The 27,074-nt window shown below is 36.5% G+C and overlaps 1 protein-coding gene across 2 annotated transcripts in view; it reads right to left on the bottom strand.

Moving 5' to 3' along the window:
• The window catches only part of bmp6 (bone morphogenetic protein 6), a 46,058-nt gene extending 27,335 nt beyond the window's left edge, over window positions 1-18,723 (bottom strand). The window contains exon 1 of one of the 2 annotated variants that reach the window (XM_019113090.2): window positions 17,176-18,723. In XM_019113090.2, coding sequence (XP_018968635.1) covers window positions 17,176-17,554 — 379 coding nt within the window. In that variant the 5' untranslated portion in view covers window positions 17,555-18,723. The remainder of the gene's footprint in view (window positions 1-17,175) is intronic. The other variant, XM_019113089.2, reaches the window with a different exon arrangement.
• Window positions 18,724-27,074: the final 8,351 nt, after the last annotated feature.

The raw sequence follows: 27,074 nt of genomic DNA, 5'->3' as shown, positions 1-27,074 counted from the left end.
CAGGGGTTTATTCACCTTCTATGGTCTTACTGACTATGGTGGATCGAACCACCAGGTGGCCGGAAGCAGTATCATTCACCTCAATGCCAACAGCGGATGTAGCACGGGCCTTCATCGACAATTGGGTTGCGCATTTCGGCACACCATCTGACATATCTTCTGACCCCACACACCCTCAGTTTACATCTGAGCTGTGGACGGAGGTGGCTCGTGTCCTAGGTGTGCAGCTTCACCATACTACAGCCTTTCACCCACAGGCCAATGGGCTGTGTGAACGCATTCATCGCTCTCTCAAAACTGCACTAAGGGCCAGTCTGACAGATGACAGATGGCGTGAGCGGCTATCCTGGGTCCTCCTGGGCCTGCAAACTTGTAGGGGTGGATACAAGCAACCCACACATCACTGATGCATAATTCACACATAATTCACATATCACCGACATACACACACATGCATATTTGACACATCCCCTTTAAGAGTTAGAGAGTTTTGTTGATGCATAGTTACGACCCAGAAAGTGAGCAAACAATAAAAAATATGACTGTTCTGGTCTTATGCAGCATTCTTGACTCTGTGTATTTTTAATAGCTTAAAAAGCCACAATGTTATGACTTTACTTGTTGAGGCACAGAACTTTTAACTAATTGTTAAGTAATATGTTATTGTGGTTATGGATTTTGAATTACTTAGTCGTGCCTCAACAAGTAAACTCGTAACATAATGATACCTTTGCAAATCATTAGCTAATGATTACTTAAAGCAGACATCTGGAAGTTGAAATGCATGCTTTAACCCATTGTGGTAATAAACATATGAATTTACTAGAGGTGACCCCAAATAGTCGACGATTCGATGCTTCGATTTAAGGAGCCTGATTCGACTACCAATCTCACAGTCGAATATTTGCGAGGTGTTATGATTATGCCATTTTGACTAGCTATATGGGGGAGCTCAAATGTCTAATTTCACATAGAACTACCGGTTTTCTCCCAATAAGTTAATATACAGCATATTATGATAAAGCTGTAAATAAGACCCTGATAAGAAAGAAACTTCAAATAAATATTTTAAAGTGTGTGAATAAATCCAACCACCTCTAAAGATTTACATTTCTCTTTCCATAATCCGTGACCGACAGAGAAGCATCTTGGCGGCAGGGATTCAAAACTTTAACAAGACTCAAACTGACACAGGCAAAGACTGGATTTTTTCGATCAGGTAGGGTACAAGTGATTTCAAAAAATTTAAGCCGGTTTATATATATTGTGGATATATTATTTACCTGATATAAGATGCATTTGGTTGAGTCAAGTGCCTTATTGTAGTACTACGGTGATTATCTCTTTAGTGCGCAGCGCGAGCAGGACAAACAACAATGCAGAATATTAATAACTATGACTGGGACTGTCATACAGATACCATCATAATGAGAACACCATTATAATAAAACGCTGTGAATTTTTTGAGTTTAGCTGCATGTTTCTGTATGTTTTTGCGTGAAGAATGCATCCACAAAAGGAGTTCATTCAGAGCCGCACAGATAAGTTCATGTGCATTCAGGCCCTTTTTGCAGATAGCCTATGAGTCCTAATATTAAAGTCATGTTGTACAAATAACAAAGCGTATTCTATATGAAATGATGAGTTTAATACCATTGATTAAAAACTTGCTATCGAATGCGGCACTCTACTGGTCATCTTCAGCGTGCGCAGTTCAAAACAGAAATGCAGAACAGTAATAACTGCTGTCATATATGCTAACGTTATAGTGAGAGCACTACTGTAAAAAAAAAAAAAAAAAATTGTGAATTGTTAGGGTTTCGCTGACGTTTAGTGTTATCTATATTTTAATCAAAACATTATTGTATACACTATTTGTATCTGTGAGGCATTCATTACACATTCCCCCGTGTGTTAACGTCAGTAATTATGGCTGTCGAATGTCTGACTTGACTCAATGTATTTTGCTCCGCCCCCAAACATATGATTCGACTATCAGTCAATTATCGGCAAGATTCGAAAAATACGATTCGACTATGAAAATCCTTAGTCGGGGACACCCCTAGAATTTACACTATTAGTTAATACAGTATGTTATTAGGGAATTAATACTTTATGACACATTTAACTTATAACAATTTATTGATTACTTAATCTATGACTCATATAGAATGTTCATTTGTTGCTGATGCAGTAATTATTAATAAATGGTTTAGTTCTTCATGAGTTTACATTACATGATTACATTACATGATTATCTATGCATTAGTTAAGCATGAATTAATGCATATTAGTGCCACTGTATTGTAAAGTGTTTCCAAAGATGCTAAAGAAAACTCTGTGTAGGAGGCTCGACTGTAGTACTGCTTCCTCCAAAGTTAAAGGAAACTTACTTACTTACTTAATCCTCTTCATCCCATGAGAGACATAAGGCCGCAAAAGGAAAAGTTCACCCAAAAATTAAATTTTGGTGTTTATTTACTCACCCTATGGCTAAAATACAATGACAATGTTACAAGCATCATGGGATGGTGACTGTATTGAACATTTCCTAACTGTAAAACTGTAATATCAGCCTAAATGACTTAAAATCTATTTGTTAGAATAAACTGTACTGATAGAAATAGAGGTGTTAAGCAAATGATCACATGAATATTGATTTAATTATGCTGATATCAGCCAATGTAATGGTTTGCACAGGGTATTCTGACAATGACCCGTTCTCGCTGCAATTTAAGCATTTTCTTAAAGCGATTTTGACAGTAATTTTCAAAAATTTTTAAATGTAACATTTTCTACAGTGTATACAATATTGTATATGTAGACTTGCAATGTGTATAAGTATCTGCTTTATACATGTAGTATTTTGGAGCAAAACAAGTCACTACCAACAAGTTTCTGTAAAGTATTAAGGCATAATTTATATCTATAGCTTTTTAATTATTCTACCCAATACAAAATCAAGTCACCACAAACTTGTGAGAAAAAAATGTTGACCATACACAAAGCCTGCAATTATTTCCTGCATCTCTGCAGCACATGAAACATTGAGAACTAGATGATTTGAAAGCTGTCTCCTTCAGTTTAACCAATAAAAATGTGCTGTGAAGCCAGGCATGTGAAGAATTCATCTGTGTTTATGTAATTATCTTCAGAATCCCCGTTCACATTCTCTTCCCCCACAATCTAATTGTTCCAGCTTCTGTAATGAAAAGCTACCGCAACTCGCTTGTCATCTGTACGACTGCACTTGTTTTTGATGCTCTTAAAAATGTAAATTATGTTTTATAACAATCAACCAAACCTACCAAATCTCTTTAAACCAAACATCCTATAACCCTGGGGTTAGGAAAGCCTGCTCTAGAACAGAGTTCACACTGCATTGTGGTTTCACACAAATATAGTATCATAAAGTGCAAGGTGTTTAGCAATAGACAATCAATTACAAACTGACTCAGTGCTTGTCTCTGATGAATTAATTATTTATAATATCTTCTGAAAGAAATTGAAATTAAAAGTAAAAAATTGTAAAGGTAAAAATGTGATGGTGAATGCTCTTTTGTGTTTTCCCTTAATTTTTCTGTCTTTGTCTTTTGTTTTTGCTGTATGTTTTTGGATGACTTAAGCCCACCAATACAGGTTTATGCGGTGTCATTTCCTTAACTTATAGCCTTTTGAAGAAAATGTACAGCATTTTACCATTAAGAGAGCATTTGTGATTAGAAATGCCAGTAAATCAGTTCTGGCAGTTTGTTGGCATGGGAAGCTGTAACATTTCCAACATAGGCTCACTGGAAAAACGTGCCCCATTTTTTGCAGAACTCCAAAACACACACCTAAACATACAGTTCACTGCAGTTTCCAACTGAAATGAACACTAGAGGCAGTAAAATGCCATCAACTTTAAGTCTTTTTCACACAAATCATTATTACATGAGCAGATTATAAATGTTTGATTACCAATTACCAACTTATTTTTTACACAGTTCCTTGTGCAATATATACTATACAAGGACCTCAATGAACACTTTTACGTTAGAGCATGATTTTTAAATGAATACCTTTTCACATTTGCATCACATAACAAACTTCATATGTGTGGTAATGAAATAAACTTGCTCTGTAGCTCACCTGGTACAGCACTGCATTTGTATAAGTCCCAAATCACAATGCTAAATAAAAGAGTTTAAAGACTTACAAAAGCAAGCTAAATGGTATAGTTGCTTCAGTAAATGTATTATTTATTTATTTATTTGCTGTAATGGGGATGTTGTATGCAATTCTTAAAGCTATTTATCAGTGCATTCAATTTTACAAAACCGATAAAGCAACTGATTAGGGGAAAATGCTTAAATATCTGGGGGGAACCTTTGAAAAAATGATTATCAGTTCATCTCTACCTCTAACCACCAGTTGAGAACTGTAGTTCTCACCACACTACTTTTGCGATGATGTTTGTGAATGTTCAATGAAACTAATCATTTATGTTAGAGAATTACATTATGAAAAAAATGGAGACCAATAGTTGTATTGCCATCCATCACATTTTTTTTTGTCCTTGAGCAGAATAGGCTACAGTAGAAATTATTACAATACCAATATTTTAGATACCAGAGACATTTCACAATTATTGATGCCAATTTTGATTCCACAACAAAAAGCAATATAACCCATTTCGGGGACTAACACTAGATTAATAAAATTCCAATAGTCCAGTCTTAATTTGGTCACTACATGTGGATAAAAGACCGGGGTTGATGGGGTTTTGTATTCAGGAAGCTGGGAGATGGCAGGGGTTTGACACAGCATTCCCTGGGTATTTCCTACAACCATGATCTAAGTCTCTGACCCACGGAAAGCATCAAAGGAGCAACTACAGGAGTCAGAGCTCTGAGCAGAGGTCAGAAAGAGGTGCAATAGTTTACGGCAGACCATAGATGACACGGTCATAAAGATCCATTGTTTTGTGTGAACAGTAGGAAAGAGATCATGCTCTTTTAATTGTAGTTATACAATGTTACAAACTTACTAGATTTTATGTTAAAGGCAATCATGATATTGCATTATAAGACACCTCATGATGAATTACATATAGTTGCAGTAAGTGGTTTATGAAGGAACATATAGCATTGTAACAATATATTGTGTCTCAAGTTCCATGCATATATAAAATACTATTATAAATTGGAATCCATGAACTGATAATAGTTAAGATCATTAAACGTCTTTTTAGAATACTAGATTCTGATTGGTCAGTGGTATAACTGACTGTTGTCCCAAGCAAGTCATTTCCTGGATAGCTGTGCTAGTTTTATGTCTCTCAAATCACTTCACACTCTCTTTATTCTCACATGATTAAATAATTTACACTCAAATCAATATTTCAAGTCCTTTTATTATTTTTTTTATTATTATTTGGAAAGTTGCCTTGTAATATTTTCTCTGCTTCACATCAGGGACTGTTAGGTTTATTTTGCATTAAATCACCCTGTCAGTTTTATTTTGTTGTACTGACCTTTAGGAAAATGTATTTTTATAGTTTTATGTTGGACCAAATATTCATTGGACTGATCTGACATTTCAGATGGGAAGAAATGAAATCTGTCTGCATTGCTCTGTATTTGCAGGCTACTTAAAAAATAGCAGTAAATTGTGATAATTGTGACTGTTAAAAGATCTCTGATGTCTTTCAATCTCTTAATCTCTGTAACCAGCGCCAACTATCTGAAGCAAATCATCTCAATGGTGAATGGCCACAGTCAGATAGCCATACCTGCGTGCCAGTAGCAGAATTATAGTGAACAGAGAGGAATTGTGTGTGTGTGTGTGTGTGTGTGTGTGTGAGTGTGTGTGTGTGTGTGTGTGTGTGTGTGTGTGTGTGTGTGTGTGTGTGTGTGTGTGTGTGTGTGTGTGTGTGTGTGTGTGTGTGTTTTCATCAGTTCAGGCGCAAAGTCAGGTTAACTTGCTTTGTGTAGGAGAAGGAGAATGTGTACTTTAGGTTCTGCATATGTGTAGGGTAACAGACTAACAGACATTACAAGAGTCAGCTGTTCTGCCTTTAACAGGCATAAAACAAATCCATTTTCACTTGAGTGCCGACACAAGCCAACGACCTGTCAACAAATATTATAATGTCTTTTTTGTATAAGGAGGAAATTCCATAAAATGGAGGAAATGGTCTGGAAAATAAACATTCCCATTCTTTCCTTCTTTTCGGCATATAGAAACATTAATAAAGGCATAATCCATGAGAACAGCTGACAAAACATTTTGGGATAGACTAATGGTACTTTGTGCTTTGGCAACCTCACAAAGGAGATATGCGAACAGTATTACTAGAGCGCAGACCTCAACACTCACAGCCTAAAAATGACACAATAAAGATGCTTGGACTTATTTTCTTAGAGACAAATATGTTATCCAAAAAATAAACAACCTCTGTCTAATTTTGAGTTTCAGAAAACTAAGCCACTCTTTATTAAGAGAATTACATAATAATCAAGAACTGGACGCCAAGAATATAAATTCCATCCAACACTCATCATAACTAATCTAAAGCAAAAAATTCAAAAGTTAAACAAATTCATAAAATTTATTTGTTGCAATATACATTTTTTACAATTTTAGAAACCAGCTACATTTCTCAATTCTTGATGTCAAATTTGATTCCACAGCGAAAAGTAATAAATGGCTTTCTAGTGTAAGTAAAAAAATCTAACAATTATTTAGCTGTTTTTAACTGTTTACAGTATGTAAATACTCAGAACTCAACAGTGTTTTTGATGGTTTAGCTGCACATTGAGTCTTATTATATGAAGAGATACCAACCTCTGTGGCTCTAATATTGGAGAATGGGCAACAATGACAACTTGCATCATACATGTATGTGCCTCGTAAATCAATCACGTCAATAAATCGTTCATGACTTCTCTAGTAAACCAGCCATTTTTGTTGTAATGTTTAATGGAACATTTTTTGAAGGATGAACTGAAGGATGCCAGTTTACTAATAAGTCATTTCCTCACAATTTAGAGTACAGAAGACCCTCCTTTAAATTACATCCATTACACATTACATTTTATATTTATTTATTTATTTGTTTGTGCATGTTGTTTGTGCACTTTCCTTGTGCATGTTCCACTCTGTCTCAGAGCTTGCTCACAGAAATTTCACATGTCAGAGAGTGTGCAAATACTGTATCGAGTTCTTTTTCACAGCTTTCAAAGAAATAGTTTACTCACAATTAAAAATTTGTCATCATTTACTCACCCTCAACTGCTGAACACAAAAGAACATATTTTGAAGAATGGTCCCCATTGACTTCCATAGTATAGTATAGTAATACAGCAGCAAACTATTCTGATAAGCCCAGTCTTCTCTGACTGGTATATCTATGGTAACTATGGTGTTGGTATTGGAAGTTGGTATTGGAAGTTTTTGGCACCTGCAGCAGAAAAAAGCATCTACTTGACAAGAAAATCCCTTAGCCAACTGACCCTTCACTGGGAGTTTGACTGACAGGCAATCTGACCAATCATAGAGCCGAATCTGACATTTTGCCCAACAAACAAACAAGACAGAAGAGAAGATTAATGTCGGTGGACTTGAACTTGAAAAATTGTGTATTGACATCTTTCCACAGTTGAAACCAGATACCTTTTGATGTTTATTCATGTTTACTTCATGTTATAACTAGTAAAGAGGAAGAGATGATCAGTTCATGTGCCACTTGAACTGAAGCACTACAGCGATCTGCCACAAAACAGTATGTATTGTTTGAATTTCTTTAAAAAATTACATAATTTGAAAGCTGAGGCTTTGTTTCATACCAAAAGTAACCCACTCTGTTTTGTCTGGCTACCTACACAAACCACATGTTACGACATTCACTTTTACTTACAAACCGGTAAAAACCAGTTTGAACAGTATAGAAAAAAATTTCAACAAATGGAAATTTTCCACCGGTGGTATACCGCCCACCCCATATTGAAAGATTAGGGTTAGGGTTTTGAAACCTTACGGGACCAAGTCTGGCCATTGAGGCACCCCAAGGTGGTGTTTTTTTTTTCCATCACTTAGGGGGTCGGAATGGCAAATTTGGTCTTGATATACCTCTGGTGTTTGTTTCGAGGCATTGTGTGCGGTGTCTCCTACAACTGTGGCTACCTGCGTGTGTATGTCTGTGTGAGCATGCCAGGCAGAGAGACCTGTTAGAGCCATCTGTGTGTGCTGTAGCAGGTGTGTGTGAGCTCAGAGCTGGCTAGAGACACAGATTTAGAGGAGGAAGTCTGTGTCAGACAGCAGAGATGGATCTCCCCTAAGGGATCTGATAAATAAGGAAAAAATATCTTTGAAAAAGGAAACGCAGCTGTTTCCAAAGGAGAAGTCAAAATATTGGTGGCTTGCATTCCACAGCAGCAAGTACAACAGCCAAAGTCTTTCTCTCTCTTTGATTGTGTGTATTCTCTGACATCCCCTTCCATAGGCTTCTTTCTCCTGGAAACTCTAGGTAGGACACGTTGTAAGTATAAATGCTAACCAATCCCAAACTCGATACCAGTCCAACAACTTGTACATACTGTAAATAAGTATAGCTCTAATGCTTAATTTCCCGCCAGCCTCAATAGACGTGTGTATATATTTGTATGTTTTTCAAGGTTAGCACATCCAGCTTAAGTTTTTTTGCACTTTGTCTGATTGTTATTAAAAGCTAAAATAATGTAACCTCTTTAGATGCCTGATTCAGCACACCATGAGACACTTCATTGTGCTACTGACCATTAAATGAAGACACATTCATTGCTGCCTGAAGAAAACAGTGGAGCCATAAATCTAGAGTGCTCACACATTTCCTATTCACTCATGGAGGGCACTGGGTGACATTCCGCCATGGGTGGAGAAAATGTGTGTACAATATGAGTGGGATCGGTTTCTTCCAGAATTGGGTTGATGTGTTTAGAAACAGAGGAACTAAATCATTTTCATGACATTAAGTTCTTTTAATAGTTCTTGAACGTCTGCATTCTTCCACTGATGTGGATGGAACACCTTTATAATATATGTAACAGACCAGTGGTGTGCAGTGGTATTCTGGAATGAGAAGGCAAAGTCCTCAATGTTTCTTTGTTGTTACTATTGCCATTACTTAGAAAAGATGACAAGAACATCATTGTCAAATGAAAATTGTGGCATCCCTGTGGTTCTGATTTACACTATACTCACCAATTATCAAAGTTCTTTCTATGAAAAAAAAAAAATAATAATAATCTTACAATCTTACTACAGTTGTATTGACAATATACATTATGAAATCTGGGTAACAGATGCATTACAGCTACAATTGGCATCAAGCTACAAATGACACTTTATGACATTAAAACTATACTTATACTCAAAACTCACTGTAAACAACCATTGACTGTTTGTAATACCTTCCAATTGCAATCTAATGCGGATTTTGTTCATGTAATGAGGCACAAATATGTTATTTTAAGCATTTTAGAATAAGCTAATTACTACACCTGCTTAGCATTTTACATAAACATCCTTTATAATTATAAAATTACCCTAAATAACATTAAAATCACATGCTATCGTAATCATATCAGCTTCAAATCAATCTCAAATCAAGGAAGGGAATTGTGAGTGCAAGAAGCCAAACGTGAATTCCAGTGCAACACTTTGTTTTTAACAGCGAAGGAGTATGAGGAAAAATGGAGCAGAAACTGATTTATGATAGAATGTTAAATGACATAAATAATGTTAGTCAGGGTAATTTAAATAACATTTTAAAGTATTTAAGAGAATAAGAAAAAGAGAAACATTTCTAAATGTAAAATTTAATATAAACACATCCTTTTGAACTATTTGCAAATAATATTTTAAATTATGCATACATCTTACTTGCATGCCTACTATGCCAAAAATGGATTCCTGTCTGCAAATTACATCAATATTTGTATCAAATTTATATATATATATATGTGAAAATTTATATATATATATATATATATATATATATATATATATATATATATATATATATATATGTGTGTGTGTGTGTGTGTGTGTGTGTGTGTGCGCGTGTGTGAATGTGTGTGTGTGAGTGAGTGTGTGTGCGTGTGTGTGTGTGTGTGTGTGTGTGTGTGCTTGTGTGTGTTATTTATGTGATGGACATGTTTATGATAAATTTTTTTATTATTATTTATTTTTTTATTTTTTTTACCATTTAAATGCCTTCATTTTTAAATCACCCTGACGAGTATTCTATTTCATAACATTCTATTTCATAACATTGTATGGTAACAAATTCTGCATACCTGTAGGTCTGAACCCAGTGGTGATGGCGCAGCTGTGACCTCACCAAGTTAACCCAAGAGGTTTGGCAGGGAGGTCACGCTCCGCTGTCCACCCATCTCTAACTTTGTGTACGAGCGTTTCACTTTCAAGCACAGACTTGGTTCAAGCCTTGGCTTTAAGAGTGTTTGACGTCAGGCCATCAGCACGCTAAAGAGAAAAATACCACACTTGGCTTTAAGGAATAAGCAGGGGGTGGTAGTGTGGTCCATTTTTTTCTTCTGTGGGTAATTACTCAGATGTTGACGTGGGTAATTACTCAGATGTTGGCTACATGGATGTGATCCATCCAACAAGTGATTTATCATGTAATCAGATGTTGGGTTTGTGGTATCTTCTCACATCGGTTTAACAAACGCCTTCTTATCTGACGAATTCACAGCCCAGAGGCAACTGCACGGCAAGTTTTATTGTCCTGAGATCCTTATTTATTCCTTATTCAATATGATCCCTGATAAGACGAGATGCTTCAGTCAAAGAGAGCAGCTACCTGCAGAGAACGGCACATTCCTGAGAACTGATCGCAGGAACCGGCGGCCGTGAGGGCATGTCTGACGGCTATGGCGTGAGACGCAGAGATAGCATCGGGACTTCACAGCTAAGACTGAAGCAAAAGGACATTCCCTGAAAGAAGCTTATCTCCTGACCTCACAATCATCAACTTCAGCGTGTCTGTTTAACTGAGATTAAAACTCGCATTCCTTGTCAGATAATCACTGTCCAAAAATGTTTAGTTCAGAGAACAAGGGGATCTGGCCTTAGGCTAAAAGAGAAGAAGAAAAAAAGCCATTTTGTTCATTAAAATAAAAAATTGCAACAAAACGAATTAATTTCTGAATGTAAGAAAGGACCATGTGTACAAAGGCGCAGAAAAATGCAGTGTTTAAAGACATGTAATGCAACTACAACTTTCTTGGCCCGCACACATAAAACTGCTTAAAGTTAACCTGAAATCAAAAGGGGCCATTTTTACTTTATCAATACACATTCCCATATTTTATTTAAGGAATCAAAAACATAACTCACTGACTTTTTTATTTTTCGCTGATGTCATATCCCTTAAAGTGGCCACTTTTTTAATCCACGAGTGTTAAAATCAAGTACTGTCCTTCATTATTTTGTTGTTCATGAATAAATAAATATTATATTTTCTCAAAAATTAATCACATTACAGAGGTAAAATTGCAAAAAATAGACCTCCTTCTCTTTGTGTATGGATGTGACACAACCATGTATGGATGAATTACACAAAATTGACAATTACCGCAAAATCTGATCTGTTATTATTATAAATATACCAATGGGGTAGTTCAAGGACAGATCTGAAATCTGATTTTTTATTTTTTTTTTTGGCTTAATTTGTGCACTGAGAATGTAATAGTTCAGTGTCAAATTCTTGATGACTTAACATGATGGCTAATCTGATAATGCTCTCAGCTATCATTCTTGAGGCACTTTGGGTGAAAGCTGCTGCTGAATGACTAATTGCAAATGTGCTAATAAAAATTTAGTGCTGCAGTTCCATTTTACCACATTATATCCATCCAGAATTCTGCCAAATTTTCCCCAAAATGAGTGCAAAAATGTCTGCAGATTTCATCTGTGCCTGGCCATTAGTCTCATTTGCTGCGTGTTTTCAACAGTTCTTATCAGTCAGCTGAGTCACCCTTGAGAAAATCCCTTTTCCTTCTTTTTAGAAGCTAAAGCATAACTCAAATTCCTTCCTTAATTTCCATGTTAACGCCCGCATGCAGACTAGAAGTGATACAACCCTCCTGTGTCTGTGATCCACAGACGGTCTTTCAGAAGAGGTCATCCATGTTGTGCATAACCAGCCAACATCAAACAATTCATTGACTGATTGCGGTCAACTAATTATTTGATAAAATATGGGTTTAGGAACACATTGTGGTGCAAAACAAACAGCTCAGCCCAGATTTGGAGCTCAGCACAATGAAAGACATTATTAAGAGTGGAAGAACGAAATGAAAGTGCATTGTGAAATACAGGATTCATTTAGTTATAAGAAGCTAGGATTGTCTAGACTTCAGACCTCGTTAAGCTCCTGAGAAACCCCCTAAAACTCTGTGTGTGGGTCACTTTTACTATTTTACAGGCCTAAAGCGAAGCTTATCTGTGCTCTCCTGGGTGGCTGTTGACTTTGCTAAGTGGGAAAATGACAGCTGGGCTCTAGTTAAGACATGTGATGTGGAAAAGAATGAGTTTAAAAATGTGTATATGCTTGTATGTTACAGGAGAAAATGTGAGCACAAATGATCCAGGTGGAAAAAGGCAATGATGGACCAAAGGAGAGAAAACATGAATGCTTTTTTCCCCATGGATTTTCCCTGGATTACTGGAAGATCCCCCCCTCCCCCCTTATCCAGAAAAAAAAGACAAATACACAATATTAGCAGTGCAAACAAGAGATGGGAGTTTCCTCAAAATTCTCTGTGCCAAGAAAAGCTTAGGGCATCCTCTACCCTTCTATAAACAGAGCAAGACTGGTCAGGAAGAATTGGGAGATTTAGGAACATCAAGAACACTGAATGTTCCTGAATCCGTCACAAAGATCACTCAAACTCAAATCCATCAAACAGAGTTTGGCTCAAGTGAACACCTGCATGTAGCATGCTTGCATTTGTATGGCGTGACATTAGGGTATAATTGAGTTTTTCTGGAGACATGGGGACCAGAATTTATTTTTATAATAATAAAGAGAAGTACACTTATTTTGATGTGATTATAATTTAACCTAATGTTATTTGGTGTTATATTTAAGGTTAATATATTTTAAAAGTACTAAATTACAACTTCATCATTATAAATGTGTAATCACAAATAAGCTCATTTAACAATGTAATGTTGTAGTTTTATATAACATTGTATATAATAGTATAGTAATATAATAGTATTTCCATACTTAATACTAGGGCTGGAACAGAATATTCGATTATTTGAATATTCGTTCGGTGGGTTGGCATTCGATTTTCAATTTTGAGATTTGAATATTCTTATCTTTTTTTTTTGAACACCTGGTATCCCACGCAAAATGGTTATTTGCACATGAATATGAATCGCCCATGAGTAAACGTCATTAACGTCATGATTCAGTTCATCTGGAAGAGAAGACAAAAATGCAGAAGACCTCATCTGTGTGGGAGCACTTTAAATTGAGTGAGGACAAGACAAAGGCAGTGTGCCAACTATGTGATTTGAAACTGGCCTACCACAACAGCACATCAAGTTTGAAAAATCACCTGAGTTCTATAAGTAGTACGTCTATAGTAAATTTTTGGTGTAAAAAAAAATTAGCTGCTTTTATCCGCCATGTTAATCAGTAATTTTACACATGATAAAAACATGCACTGAGGCTACGTCCACACGAAGGCAGAGCTTTCCCTATCTGATCTTTTTCCCCTTGCCTCAAGAAATATCTGCGTCCACATGAAACCATGAAGCCAACACAAAACGATGTAGTATACATGCCAGACCAGTATGTGGCACTGTAATTCTGCCACATAGATACACTAAAAACAGAGAAGAAGACTTTCATAAACCTTGCGTGCGGTATACAAACGAACATGGAACAATACATTTATTAATCGGTGTTAATGTTAGTTAATAAAAAGACAATCGTTTAGTGTTTGTTCATGTTTTGGTTGCTGTTACGTGACGTAGCAGTGTCTGACCAGGGGCGATATGTGGGCTTATGATGTCATCGTTTCAGAAAATATACGGATTCGCTGTCCACACGAAAACGCAAGGGTGGCATTTTCAGATTTATCCACTCTGGGACCTGGTTTCAAAAAATATTCGTTTCGCTCTCCCAAAACACTAGATCCATGAGGACTAAATGCCTTTACGATACAAAATGTATGCGTATACAGCTAAACGCATCTCCGTGTGGACGGGGCCTTTTTAATTTGCTTGGAAAATACTTGTGAATACGGCAGTCATAAAAACGTACAGTAGCCCAGCCTAATAATAATTTTTCTATATCAAAAGTATTGCTCTTAACAGACCTGTGTGTTTTGTATCACTAGTGCAGTGTCTTTTTCTCTGAGCATATAAGCCCTGCCTGCGCAAGGAGCGCCGCTTCCGGCTCACGCTGTTCTGTAGTTTATTAAAAGTTTATTAATTCTGAGCTCCCTTGGGTCAACAGCAACACACGCGCCACGCGTGAAGTCGATTGGATGAATGGTTCTCGACATAATAAATATGAAAACAGACAGACAGACACACAGAGATTCCTGCCTTTATTAGAGAGCAGAATATGTTCAGCCCCCTTACTCAAAACATCTTAATATTCAATGACAAATACCAAAAAAGCTTCGAAGAAAAAAAAACAATTTTAGTACCAGCCCTACTAAGTACTAACTAGCTTGATTAATGAACCTTATTTCCAGCTTCTAAAAGGGCAAAAAGCATCATATATCATAAAAGCCTGCATGGGCTCATGTGTAATACATGTATATTTATTACTCTTATATTTCAAGTGTTCTAGAGTCATATGGCAGGTTTGTATAAGAAACAGACAGAAATTTAACTCTGACAATTTTCCCAGTTTTCAAATCTCATATTTTCAAATATTCCAATAAATCAATCATGTTCTTTCTGTTTCTCACAAAATTATTTTTTTTTTCACAAAAAATAAATAAAATAAAATAAAATAAAATAAAATAAAATAAAATAAAATAAAATAAAATAAAATATTGTGAGGCTATTGTAAAACCTGCAAATTCTTTCAAAGTATGAAAGAAAAAAGAAGTATTAACATTCTGCCTAACACTGAGCTCCACAATGACATTAAGAATGTGAAAATGACACTAAAATGGCAATGTCTTTAAATTTAGGTAATAATGATGGTGTTCAACATACTAGTGTTGTTTCTCTTTAGGGCGGAAATCCTGACTACTTATGAAGCAACACCATAAAAAGGAAATTTGCACTGCCGTTCCTACAGTCATAAGATGATTCACATAGGATACACTGACTATCCAAATGTCTGTGAGAAGAAGCCTGGCTATTTCTGGATGTGATACAACACTGGTCAGTTTCTGTCTGCCAATATGCTTCCTTTTTTCCCTACATTTGGAGCTTAGTCATAGGTGTTCTAGACGGACAACTGCAGTAAATGACCATGAAGAATCACCCCTTGAATCATAGACAAATCACATAAAACAAGTTATATGACTTCCCTTATAAGACAACAAAACTATATTAAATTACTAGTGCAAAATGATCTGTCCTGTCCTCAGATATCCAATAGCTTTGTCTGAAATGAGTCACTGAACCACACTGCTAATATAAAAGCCACTTCAAGCCTGTCTCAGGTAACAAACTGGTGGTCAGTTGATATGAAATTATGCTTACTTCCAAGCAGAGCCTGATAACATGTGTCCATCAACTGACTGCAGAAAACCGCTACCAGATCAAGAAAGACCACATTTATTGTCTTATAAAACAGACTGACAGAGACAAATGAGCTTTGAAATAAACCCAGCCAACAACTAGAATGTCGCAACTCACACAAAAGCATCTCTGGCAACTGACCCAACAACTGGCCTATAGCTACACTGAGCAGAGCCAGAAGAGTTTGTATTGTTATAATTAACTTAATTGGGCAACTCCTGGCCCCTGCAGAAGGAAGTTCACATAAACAAGTGAATCTTGGACACGAATACTCCCTCCATTAATGAGGTCTGTGTTTACTGAAGCAAACCACACAGAATCCCTGAGCATAAACAGACCCGTGGTTTGACACTGTGCTTAGGGTCACTATTAGCTTGATAGATGTCAGTTAAAAAAAGTGTTGAAGGATGATATCCAATAAAACCTTGCAAAATAAATCTACTGAGCAGCACCATCTTTCATCTGGTACCGATGAATATACGATGGTACTTCAAGGTATTTAATTACCACAATAAATTAGCAAAATAATTTTTTTATTTTTCTTAGTGAGCTCAACAGCCCTTGACAATACAGTGTGCACTCCAGTGAAAGTTTATTCTGAAATGCCTACAAGCTAAAGTAAACACTGCCACAGAAACAAATCTGAAACAAAATCATCCACAAACATTATCACCCCAAGCAGCATAATAATATTAAACATTTTGGAATGATAGCCTGCACATTTAAGCTATAGAAATGAATATGGGGGAACTTGTTTTTTTATAAGAGTAAGAATCATTATAAGAAATAATAATGTATTTGCATGCAAAAGTTTTACAAACAGGCCACAAAAACTTGACAATTAAAAATGTGTAAATGCATTGCATTAGATAACAAAATATAATAGTACCATAAATTATTATTATTTTTTTTAAAGAGCATCAAAAATATGCTTGTTCAGCTCTAAAATGATAGTCAAAGCAAATATCCTGCATTTGTTCACTAAATAAAACTTTGAATGGCTTTTAGAAAACTATTTTTTTAGTGGATGTATGAAGTCAGTTCACCTCAAGTTCACACTTGATGTCGTAACAGAGAAACACAGGTGTAGATCATCACATTAACACAGAAGTGCCTGAATACTATATTTTCATTTATTAAAATCTAAAATCATTTACCGTACGTTTTTGATAAACTGAAAAGTGTGCTTGTGCCATCTTTTTTAATTGAAGAAAACATGACACCAAGTTGCTCAACAGAACTCATAAATCAAGCAGTTAAATGATATAAACATTATTTAATTTCATAATAAATTGTTGATCGATTATTGTTTTCTATTAAAGACCCGTATGGGTACTGAGAATGGCATCGTGTTTATCAAAATGAATACAAGAGTGAAAAGGGAAATGTAAAAGTTGATCTTACCTAAATTGACAAAACTCATGACCATGTCCGCGTCATGCAGGAACTCTGTGTCATGAAGTGAAGCTAAAGCGGGTCGTGTGGTGGTGAACAGTGATCTGTACTGATCCACGTCGCTCTTCTCTTCAGTGGACATACTGTTGTACAGATCCAGCATGAAGAGGGGTGCTGAATTATATTTGCCGCTGCTCAGATGCGGTCTGGGTCTGTGGTTCAGTCCCAGTATGGACAGAATCTCTTTCTGCATCTCTCTCTTCTCCTGAGTCCGCAACCTCCGATGTATGAAGTTGGGCTGAAGCTCAGATCCGTCCAGTACAGAACTGCTACCTGCCAAATAAAAGCTCCACAAGAAGCCCAGCAGAGCAAACCAGACGCTTGTCATCTTTACATCCAGTCTGTGATGATGATGATGATGAGGGTGTATTCAATTCTAAATATAAAATCACTTGGAAGCCAATGTTTTCCCCTCTTCTCTTCTGCTTCAAGCCATAGGATCTTACAGATAGGTTCTTCAATGGTTCTTAAGTTCAGCAAAGAACCATTTTCTCATAAAGGATCATTTTGCTCGTATGGTTCATGTTTACATTATGGGGTCTTCAGATCTGTGCTGGTTTCTTGGTTCTTTATAGCACTAGAGCATAGATCGTTTTCTGAAGGAATATAAAGTTATTGAAAATGTTATTCTATGGCATCAGGCTGCAAAGCCCCTTTGAGCTTTAACTGTAAAATATGTAAAAAAGTATTATCCTGTGCAAAACAATTGCAGCTGTCGTCCAGGTTGTTTCTCAATTCGCAAAATCTCCATCAATTCTTCGGTGTGATGCTTCGCTCCGGACAGAAGACAGCTGGAAACTTCTGAGTGTCCCATCAAATGTGAAGTTACAGTAAAGTCTCGTGAATAATTCAAACCGACGAATAAAGAAAAAGTTATCCGTCACCTTTCCAAGAACTGATTTCCTTACGAGCTATAATATATCTTCTCCGTTCAGTTCTTTGATTTGATTGATCCCACTACAGAGTGTGTTTGTAGAGTGGACAGCGCGTCTGTCTCGGAGGCTTTTAAATAACGGAGTTGAAGCAGGTAGACGCGTCTCGAGCCCGCCCCAGTGCTCGCGTCCAGAGGTGGAGCTTTAGAAGACAGTTTTAACATCCTCAAACTCGTCTCTACGTAGGCTACACGTCTACGTGTCTTCTTTGTCAATGTAGATGACAATCTCAGGTGTCAGGTGTCTACAGTTTGCCTACGAGCGACGCGACGCGGCCGTATTCAACTTTTAATAGCGCGTCGATGACAGTGCCATGTAGGCAGTTTCATTCATCGTTTCATATTCGTTTATTAAAACAAAAGCGTTCTAGTTTTGTCGCGCAGTCGAAAAAATAGTTCAAATAGTATCTACTTAGTTTAACACCGTTTTAAAATCGACTAGATAAGACGTAAACCAAGTAGGCTACCAAAAACGTAAGTGCGCCTCACGCGTATGCAAGTTAGTACGCGTAGTATGTGTAGACAACTTAACTGTTCGTAGTGTAGGCTACATGCACTGATTAGAATATTGTTAGTTATAGCCTAACAAAAGCGTTCTAAGTGTAGACGTGTAAACAATGGTATGCTGGCCAGTATAATTTGACCGATATTCGCTCGTGAAAGGATACCATAAAGGCTTGTAGGTAATTATCCGAGAGATTAAAGTTACTTCTTTCTATAAATGTCACCACAAAATAAGAAACGAACTTGCGCTATGTAATCGAGGCATTTTATGGCCAAAGCATGACCCCTAACGACACGGAAAATAACCGCAAGAGGCTGAGGAAAACAAGCAGGACCAAACAGTAGCCTACAGTTTAATGGTGTAAACTACCATTCAGTGTTGCCAGCTTATTTTGTTGTTAGATTTAGCAAATTTTCAGACTACCCTAGCAACCTCAGAAATCACCTAGCAACAAATTTAGCTATTTTTAAAATTTATCTGGTAACTTTAACAACTGTAATCAAAAGGCACTCTCTTTTTTGTTCTAAATTACATAAACAAGAGGAAATCAAAGGTATCTAGAAGTACACATATCACGTAAATTATAGTTGCAACTGTTCAATTATCGTTCATGATAACACCTTTTTAGTTTGCACCTGCACTTGTTGATCAATTTAAAATTAAATATTGTAAAAAAATGGAAAACCTGTGAAAAATCAATACAGAAAATGCCTTCAAATTATCACAGTACATTGTGCCCTATTTTACAGACTTTTCTTGAAGTGTAGCATAGGCTCACTACCAATACACTCATTAAAAATATAATTGTTCAGAATGTGTAGTTTTACTAGTTAATAAGAAATAAAATGTGTAAATGTTTGTTCAATAATTCAATGTTGTATTTTAAATATATATTAATATTATATTTATATTTTCATTTTACTAACAAATCTAAATTAACATTTCAAATCATATTCATAATCATATATTTTGCTGAGATTTGAGTGATCTTATTGTATATCTATGCAGTTTTCATTTAGCAACAACTTTTGTCCTGCCTTTAGCGACTTCCCCTGAAAATTAGTTTGCAACACTGACCATTCATTCATTCATTCATTCATTCATTCATTCATTCATTCATTCATTCATTCATTTATGGCACCGTGGTAGGGCTAATTGTGTTGTACATGTACCATGATAATACCTTGTTTTTGCATATATGTTTGACAGGTCACTAGAGCCTGTATGCTGTACTTGATTATTGTTTTATTTCGTGTAAAATCTTGATCAGCTATCTTAGGTATTTTTAAAGGAGTTCTCTGATGTTTGAGATTACAGACATCAGACAGATAGACAGAAAACTGATGCTTGCGGTCAGGGTCAGGTGCAACGCTTTAAAGATGAGACACTCACTGAACTTACTATAATAAGAGCGATAACTTAGATGTTTATTTTATGGAGACTGATTTCAGAAAACACACACACAAATTCACACACTATGTTGTGTCTGGTGAGATTCAGATTGATAAGATGGCTGTGAGTTGTTATCTCTAAGTAGCTAATCTTATCTAGCAGGGCAGAAAAGTATGCATCAAAGCGACACAAACCAATGCCAGCCACCCCCTTCCCTTCCCTTCATCAGTCCAATCACTGATAGCCCATCACTCACTCACACACACACACACACACACACACACACACACACACACACACACACACACACACACACACACACACACACACACACACACACACACACACACACACACAGAGAGAAAGAGAGAGAGATAGAGAGAGAGAAAGCGAGAGACATACTGTTTTCCATGCTTTATGGGGACATTCCTTAGACATAATGGTTTTTATACCCCTACCAGAAAAAACTTTCTGCATTTTTAGATTAAAAAAACAAAACAAAAAAAAAAACAACTGGGTTCAATCATTCTGAATGATTTATAAGCTGGTGCCCTCATGGGGACCAAAAATGTCCCTGGTATTCCCCATGTTATGGGAATCCTAATGTCCCCACAATTGATACCAGTAATTTCTGAACTTTTCAAAAGAAAAGTATATATAAATATACACAAATATAAAAATAAGATATGACAAATATAAATACTATATAAACAAAATATATATATAGCATTTTTCACAAGTTGGATAATAAGATATGACAAATATAAATACTATATAAACAAATTAAAATGTTGAAATAAATAAACAAATAATAATTCTGGATTAAATATAATTTAGGTTTATGCTAAGGTGCTTACAGGTAAGGTGAAAAGAGTCAGTCAGAAAACCTTAAAATATTTTAATAATATAGGCACAAGACATAAACAATATGCTTGTTAGTATTGAGTGTGACAGTGTGAAAAAATAGCTTTTCTGTATAAATTTAATTTATATAAACTTTTAAAACTGTGTTGCCACATAATGATTGTAAAACCCTAGAATGAGTGTAAAACTGACAAGAACAACTTGTGCTTCTATTGTAAGTGCCTTTTTTCATAAATTCTTTTTTGATAATCAACATAACGCTGCAAATGTTATTGTTTTAACTTTTACCATTTCAAATTAATCTAGATTATTTCTTTACATCTTGGATCACTATGAATAACCATTTTGTCATTAGGATATGTCCCCAAAACCTTCAAACTGGCTGTTATTAAGCCTCTCAACAAAAAAACACAACCCCAAAGAACTAGTTAATTACAGACCGATCTCGAATCTCCCTTTTCTGTCCAAGCTACTAGAAAAGGTAGTATCCTCACAATTATATTCCTTCTTAGAGAAAAATGGTATCTGTGAGGATTTCCAGTCAGGATTTAGACTGTATCAAAGTACTGAGAGTGCTCTCCTTAGAGTTACAAATGACCTGCTCTTATCATCTGATCATGGTTGTATCTCTCTATTAGTGCTATTGGATCTTAGCACTGTGTTCAACACTATTGACCACAACATTCTTTTGCATAGACTAGAAAACTTTGTTGGCATTAATGGAAGTGCATTAGCATGGTTTAAATTATACTTATATGACCACCATCAGTTCGTAGAAGTGAATGAAGAGGTATCATATCGATCACAAGTGCAGTCTGGAGTACCTCAAGGCTCAGTACTAGGGCCGTTACTCTTCACGCTTTACATGTTACCCTTGGGAGATATCATCAGGAAACACGGTGTTAGCTTTCACTGTTATGTTGATGATACTCAGCTCTATATTTCTTTGTGGCCCGGTGAAATATACCAATTTGAAAAACTAACGGAATGCATAGTCGATATAAAAAACTGGATGATGAGTAATTTCTTACTGCTAAATTCTGAAAAAAACAGAGGTGTTAATTATAGGACCTAAAAACTCTGCATGTAATAACCTAGAATGCTGTCTAAAGGCCCGTTCACACCAATGACGATAACTATAAAGATAACGATAAAGATATAGTTCTAAAAAATTTTTTCAGTATTAAAGAACAGCAGAGTCCACACCACAACTATAACGATAAAGACGAAGAAAAACGGTATCGTTGGAATAACTTTCAAAACGATTTTTTTTCCAGCTGATGACCGATAAAAAAATTGACAGCCAATCAGAATCAATCCTGACGAAACTAACAATATAAATCAAAGCGCCAGACGAGCGTGTGCTTAGAAGAAACAGAAGATATCGTTCTCTGGTGTGGACGCTAATATCGTTATCTTTATCGTTATCTTTATAGTTATCGTCCTTGGTGTGAACGGGCCTTAAGACTTGATGGCTGCTCTGTCAATTCTTCGTCATCAGTTAGGAACCTAGGTGTGCTATTTGATAGCAATCTTTCCTTAGAAAGCCACGTTTCTAGCATTTGTAAAACTGCATTTTTCCATCTAAATTACAACCTATGCTCTCAATGTCAAATGCAGAAATGTTAATCCATGCGTTTATGACCTCAAGGTTAGATTATTGTAATGCTTTATTGGGTGGTTGTTCTGCATGTTTAATAAACAAACTCCAGCTAGTCCAAAATGCAGCAGCTAGAGTTCTTACTAGAACCAGGAAGTATGACCATATTAGCCCTGTTCTGTCAACACTGCACTGGCTCCCTATTAAACATCGTATAGATTTTAAAATCTTGCTTATTACTTATAAAGCCCTGAATGGTTTAGCACCTCAGTATTTGAACAAGCTCTTGTTACATTATAGTCCTCCATGTCCACTGTGTTCTCAAAACTTGATAATTTTGATAATACCTAGAAATTTGATAATACCTAGAATATCAAAGTCAACTGCGGGCGGCAGATCCTTTTCCTATTTAGCGACTAAACTCTGGAATAACCTACTTAACATTGTTCAGGAGGCAGACACACTCTTGCAGTTTAAATCTAGATTAAAGACCCATCTCTTTAATCTGGCTTACACATAACACACTAATACCCTTCTAATATCCAAATCCGTTAAAGGATTTTTAGGCTGCATTAATTAGGTAAACTGGAACCAGGAACACTTCCCATAACACCTTGCTACATCGTTAGAAGAATGGCATCTACACTAATATTAGTCTGTTTCTCTCTTATTCCGAGGTCACTGTAGCCACCAGATCCAGTCTGTATCCAGGTCAGATGGACACTGCAGTCACCTGGATCCAGTACGTATCCAGACCAGATGGTGGATTAGCACCTAGAAGGGACCTCTACAGCCCTGAATGTCAGCAGAGACCAGGACAACTAGATGAGCCCCAGATACAGATCCCCTGTAAAGACCTTGTCTCAGACGACCACCGGGACAAGACCACAGGGACCAGTTGAGTCCTCTACACAATCTGACTTTGCTGCAGCCTGGAATTGAACTGCTGTTTTCATCTGGCCAGAGGAGAACTGGCCCCCCAACTGAGCCTGGTTTCTCCCAAGGTTTTTTCTCCATTCTGTCACCGATGGAGTTTTGGTTCCTTGTCACTGTCGCCTCTGGATTGCTTAGTTGGGGACTCTTCATTTACAGCGATATCATTGACTTGATTGCAAATGATTGCACAGATACTATTTAAACTGAACTGAGCTGCATGATGACATCATTGAATTCAATGATGAACTGCCTTTAACTGTCATTTTGCATTATTGACACTTTTTCCTAATTAATGTTGTTCAGGTGCTTTGACACAATCTGTTTTGTTTAAAGCGCTATATAAATAAAGGTAACTTGACTTGATTTGACTTGGAAAAGCAATTTAGATAAGACTCTTTGCAGAAAGAAAGAAAAAATACCATAGAGGTTTGGAGGAACATGAGGGTAAAAAAAAAAATTATCAGAATTTTCATTTTTGAGTCTAGTTTTTGTAGACAGAAAGAATCTTAAGCAGTGAAAGGAAACAGACAGCGATAAGATAAGTGGGTTAAGCGAGATAAAAGCAGAGCATTCCTCTGTAAATGTATTTCAGTTGATAGCTGAAAGTGTTAAACACACACTTGCACACAGCCATAAGACAAAATGTGTGTACAGCATGCCATTTCACCAGTTATGACATTCCATTGGACCATCTGCAAAAGCAAAATGCAAATGTAGTAGTTTTTTTTCATGGTAACTTTAAAATACATGGCTGTGACAGGTTGACAAAAAATGGCACAATCATTTCAAGGGGTCTGATCACAGAAAGTATGAGAGTAAAGAGCGTCAAGGAATGCAAAAGTGCAGCATTCATGTTTGAACTCATCAATTCTTCAAGGGTCAGTTGCTAGTTGGCTGTCAGTAGCATGATGAATGACCTGTGCGTGATTCTGTATGGGGTCCTGTCATCATACTGTCTAGATAAAACCTTGCTTTAAAGACACACATGCACTCACTCATATATATTTACATATATCCGTTATTTTTGTATATACCTTAGAGGGATATGAATACAATGCATTTATATAAAGGTTTTAACAAAGAACAAAGTTTTGAGAGTTGGTTATCAAGTTTGCCAGTTTTGAGCACTGTAAGGATAAATCCAAAGTTCAGTCATGAAACTCTAGGTGGCGCAAGACATAGGTTCTAACTCAGTCTGATATAACCACATCATTACTCACATGGTGCAGCCGATTGATTTCTTTTCACATTAGCTAATCCAATGAGCTAATGCTCAACATTCAAATACCTGGCTAGTGCTTGCCGTAGCAGTTGCAGCACACTTTAGAGACCCTCCCCAACTTCCCCAGCTCCACCTGTATAGTAGGGCAGTGCATCTTCATAACTGAGCCCGATGTGGTACGCATCTCAATGCATAGCCAACGATATGATACATTAACAATACATATGAAGCAGCTACCGGTGTGATGCGATATGATTCACCCCTATTACAATGCAGTGAAATCAGATTTCAATTTGATTCAACACAATGCATTTCAATGCAATATACGATGCAATGGGAAAAAAAAATAGATAATGCTATGCAATTCAATATGGTACAGATAGTTTGCTTTGGTTCAGACAGACAGTCATGCTAATCTATATTCTATGCAACACGCCACGGTCTCCGTAGTGATGTGATAGCCTATGTCTTATTTATGTAGCAGTAGTGAACATATTTTAGACAGTTTAGAGAGTATAAATAAATCTACATAGGTCAAATAATAAATGTATAGTGAATCTACTAATAATTATATATAAATAAACCTTTTTTTAACCGATGCAAATATGTTAGAAACTATGTATTGCGATACAAATGACAACTTGTTTCCAATGCACACTTTCTTAAATTGATGCATCCCATCGTTAACTTATGCCGATGCAAATCCATAAATCTTACCATCCCTACTGTATAGATCTACTATGGGGTGATTTCATGTATGTTACAGTATATTAGGCCACAAGTGAACAGTCAGTCCTTGAATTTAATGAGTTGGAAGCAGGAAAAATGGGTAAGCAAAATTATCTGATTGACTTTGGCCAAATAATGATAGCTAGACAACTGGCATTATCAAACTGGCAAGTCTTTTGGGGTGTTCCTGATATGCAGTGGTTATTAGTAATAGTACCTATCAAAAGTGGAGCAAGGAAGGACAACTTCCAAGATACAAGCCATCCTTGATTTCCCAGTTCCTAAAACTAGGAAAGAGCTCCATCGATTTCTTGGAATGACTGGCTATTACAGATGTTTTTGGAATGTCAGTCCGCCTTTGAAGCCTTGAAAACTTTGCTTTGTAGTGCCCCTGTGCTCGCTGCCCCGTTTTGAAAAGCTATTCTTGTTAGAAGTGGATGCTAGTGGTACCAGTGCGGGTGCCATCCTGCTTCAAACAGATGCTGCTGGCTTGAATCACCCAATAAGTTTATTTTCGAAAAAGTTCCACAAACATCAGATTATACAGTACCATAGAAAAAAGAAGCCCTCGCCTTTATTCTCGCTCTTCAACATTTTGAGGTCTATGTTGGCTCCAGTTCGAAACCCATTACGGTTTATATTGACCATAACCCTCTTGTATTCCTTCAACTTGGTGATCTGTCATAAAAAGGGTATCGACAATGTGATTGCTGATTCACTGTCTCGTGTTAATCAGTAAAACAGGATGTTTTATTTTGTGGGTGGGGGTGTTATGAGCCCAAGTCATTTGTTCGTTGTTTCCATTCTGCCCTCGTGTTCTCTCTGTGTATGTTTGTGTTTCAGGCTGCGATTGGTTCCCCTCCTCACCTGAACCAGATATAAGGACTGCCCCAAACACTAAATTGGGACATGATTGTGCCATCGTGTGTTACTCTGTAGTTTGCCTTTGTGCCTTGCCGTCATCATTCGTTTAAGTCTTTGTCTTACTGGAGAGATAGTGTTGGTGCTTAAGATTGTGAGTGTGATTGTATTCTGTGATAGTTCTGTTATAGTATTTTTGTTTCCAATCTGTGATATTCCTTGTTAACTTGACCCAAGCCTGATTGACTACGATTTTGGATTACGATTTTAAATTGTTGGCTGTTTACTTGTATATATCTTTTTTAAATATTGTGTAAATAATTTTTGTTAAGCTGAAGGATGTAGGGAGTTAGACGCATTTTATTTTAAAACCACTTTTCACATTGTTTTTGGTTTAGGGAGTCAGGTAAGTTGAAACTGTATTTTTGTTTTCTTTCATTTTGATTTAGGAAGTGTAGAATGTTAAAAAAAGATAATTTGTTTGTTATTTTGGCCTTGTCTGCCCCTGACGCTAAACCCTTACTTGTAAATAAATTCTTGTAATTCAACATCTCTCTGGTTCTGAGACTCTCTTCCTTTTCCTGTTATGGCTAACCCCTAGCGGTTGTCACACAGTGTAATGAGTGCCCAAGACTCACTGATACCCGTGCATCACAATTTACTGCGTATGGGACCGCAAAACCACACACTGGTCAGAGTGCCCATGATGGCCCCTGTCCACTTCCAAAAGTTCCTATAATGGGCAAGTAAGCGACAGAAATGGAGCATGGAGCAAAGGAAGAAAGTTGCCTCATTTAATGAATAACGT

This window comes from Cyprinus carpio, chromosome B24 (genome assembly GCF_018340385.1).
Source record: "Cyprinus carpio isolate SPL01 chromosome B24, ASM1834038v1, whole genome shotgun sequence".
Lineage (NCBI taxonomy): Eukaryota > Metazoa > Chordata > Actinopteri > Cypriniformes > Cyprinidae > Cyprinus > Cyprinus carpio.
Note: the sequence above shows the minus strand (reverse complement) of the source record. Positions and strands in the feature narration are given on the sequence as shown.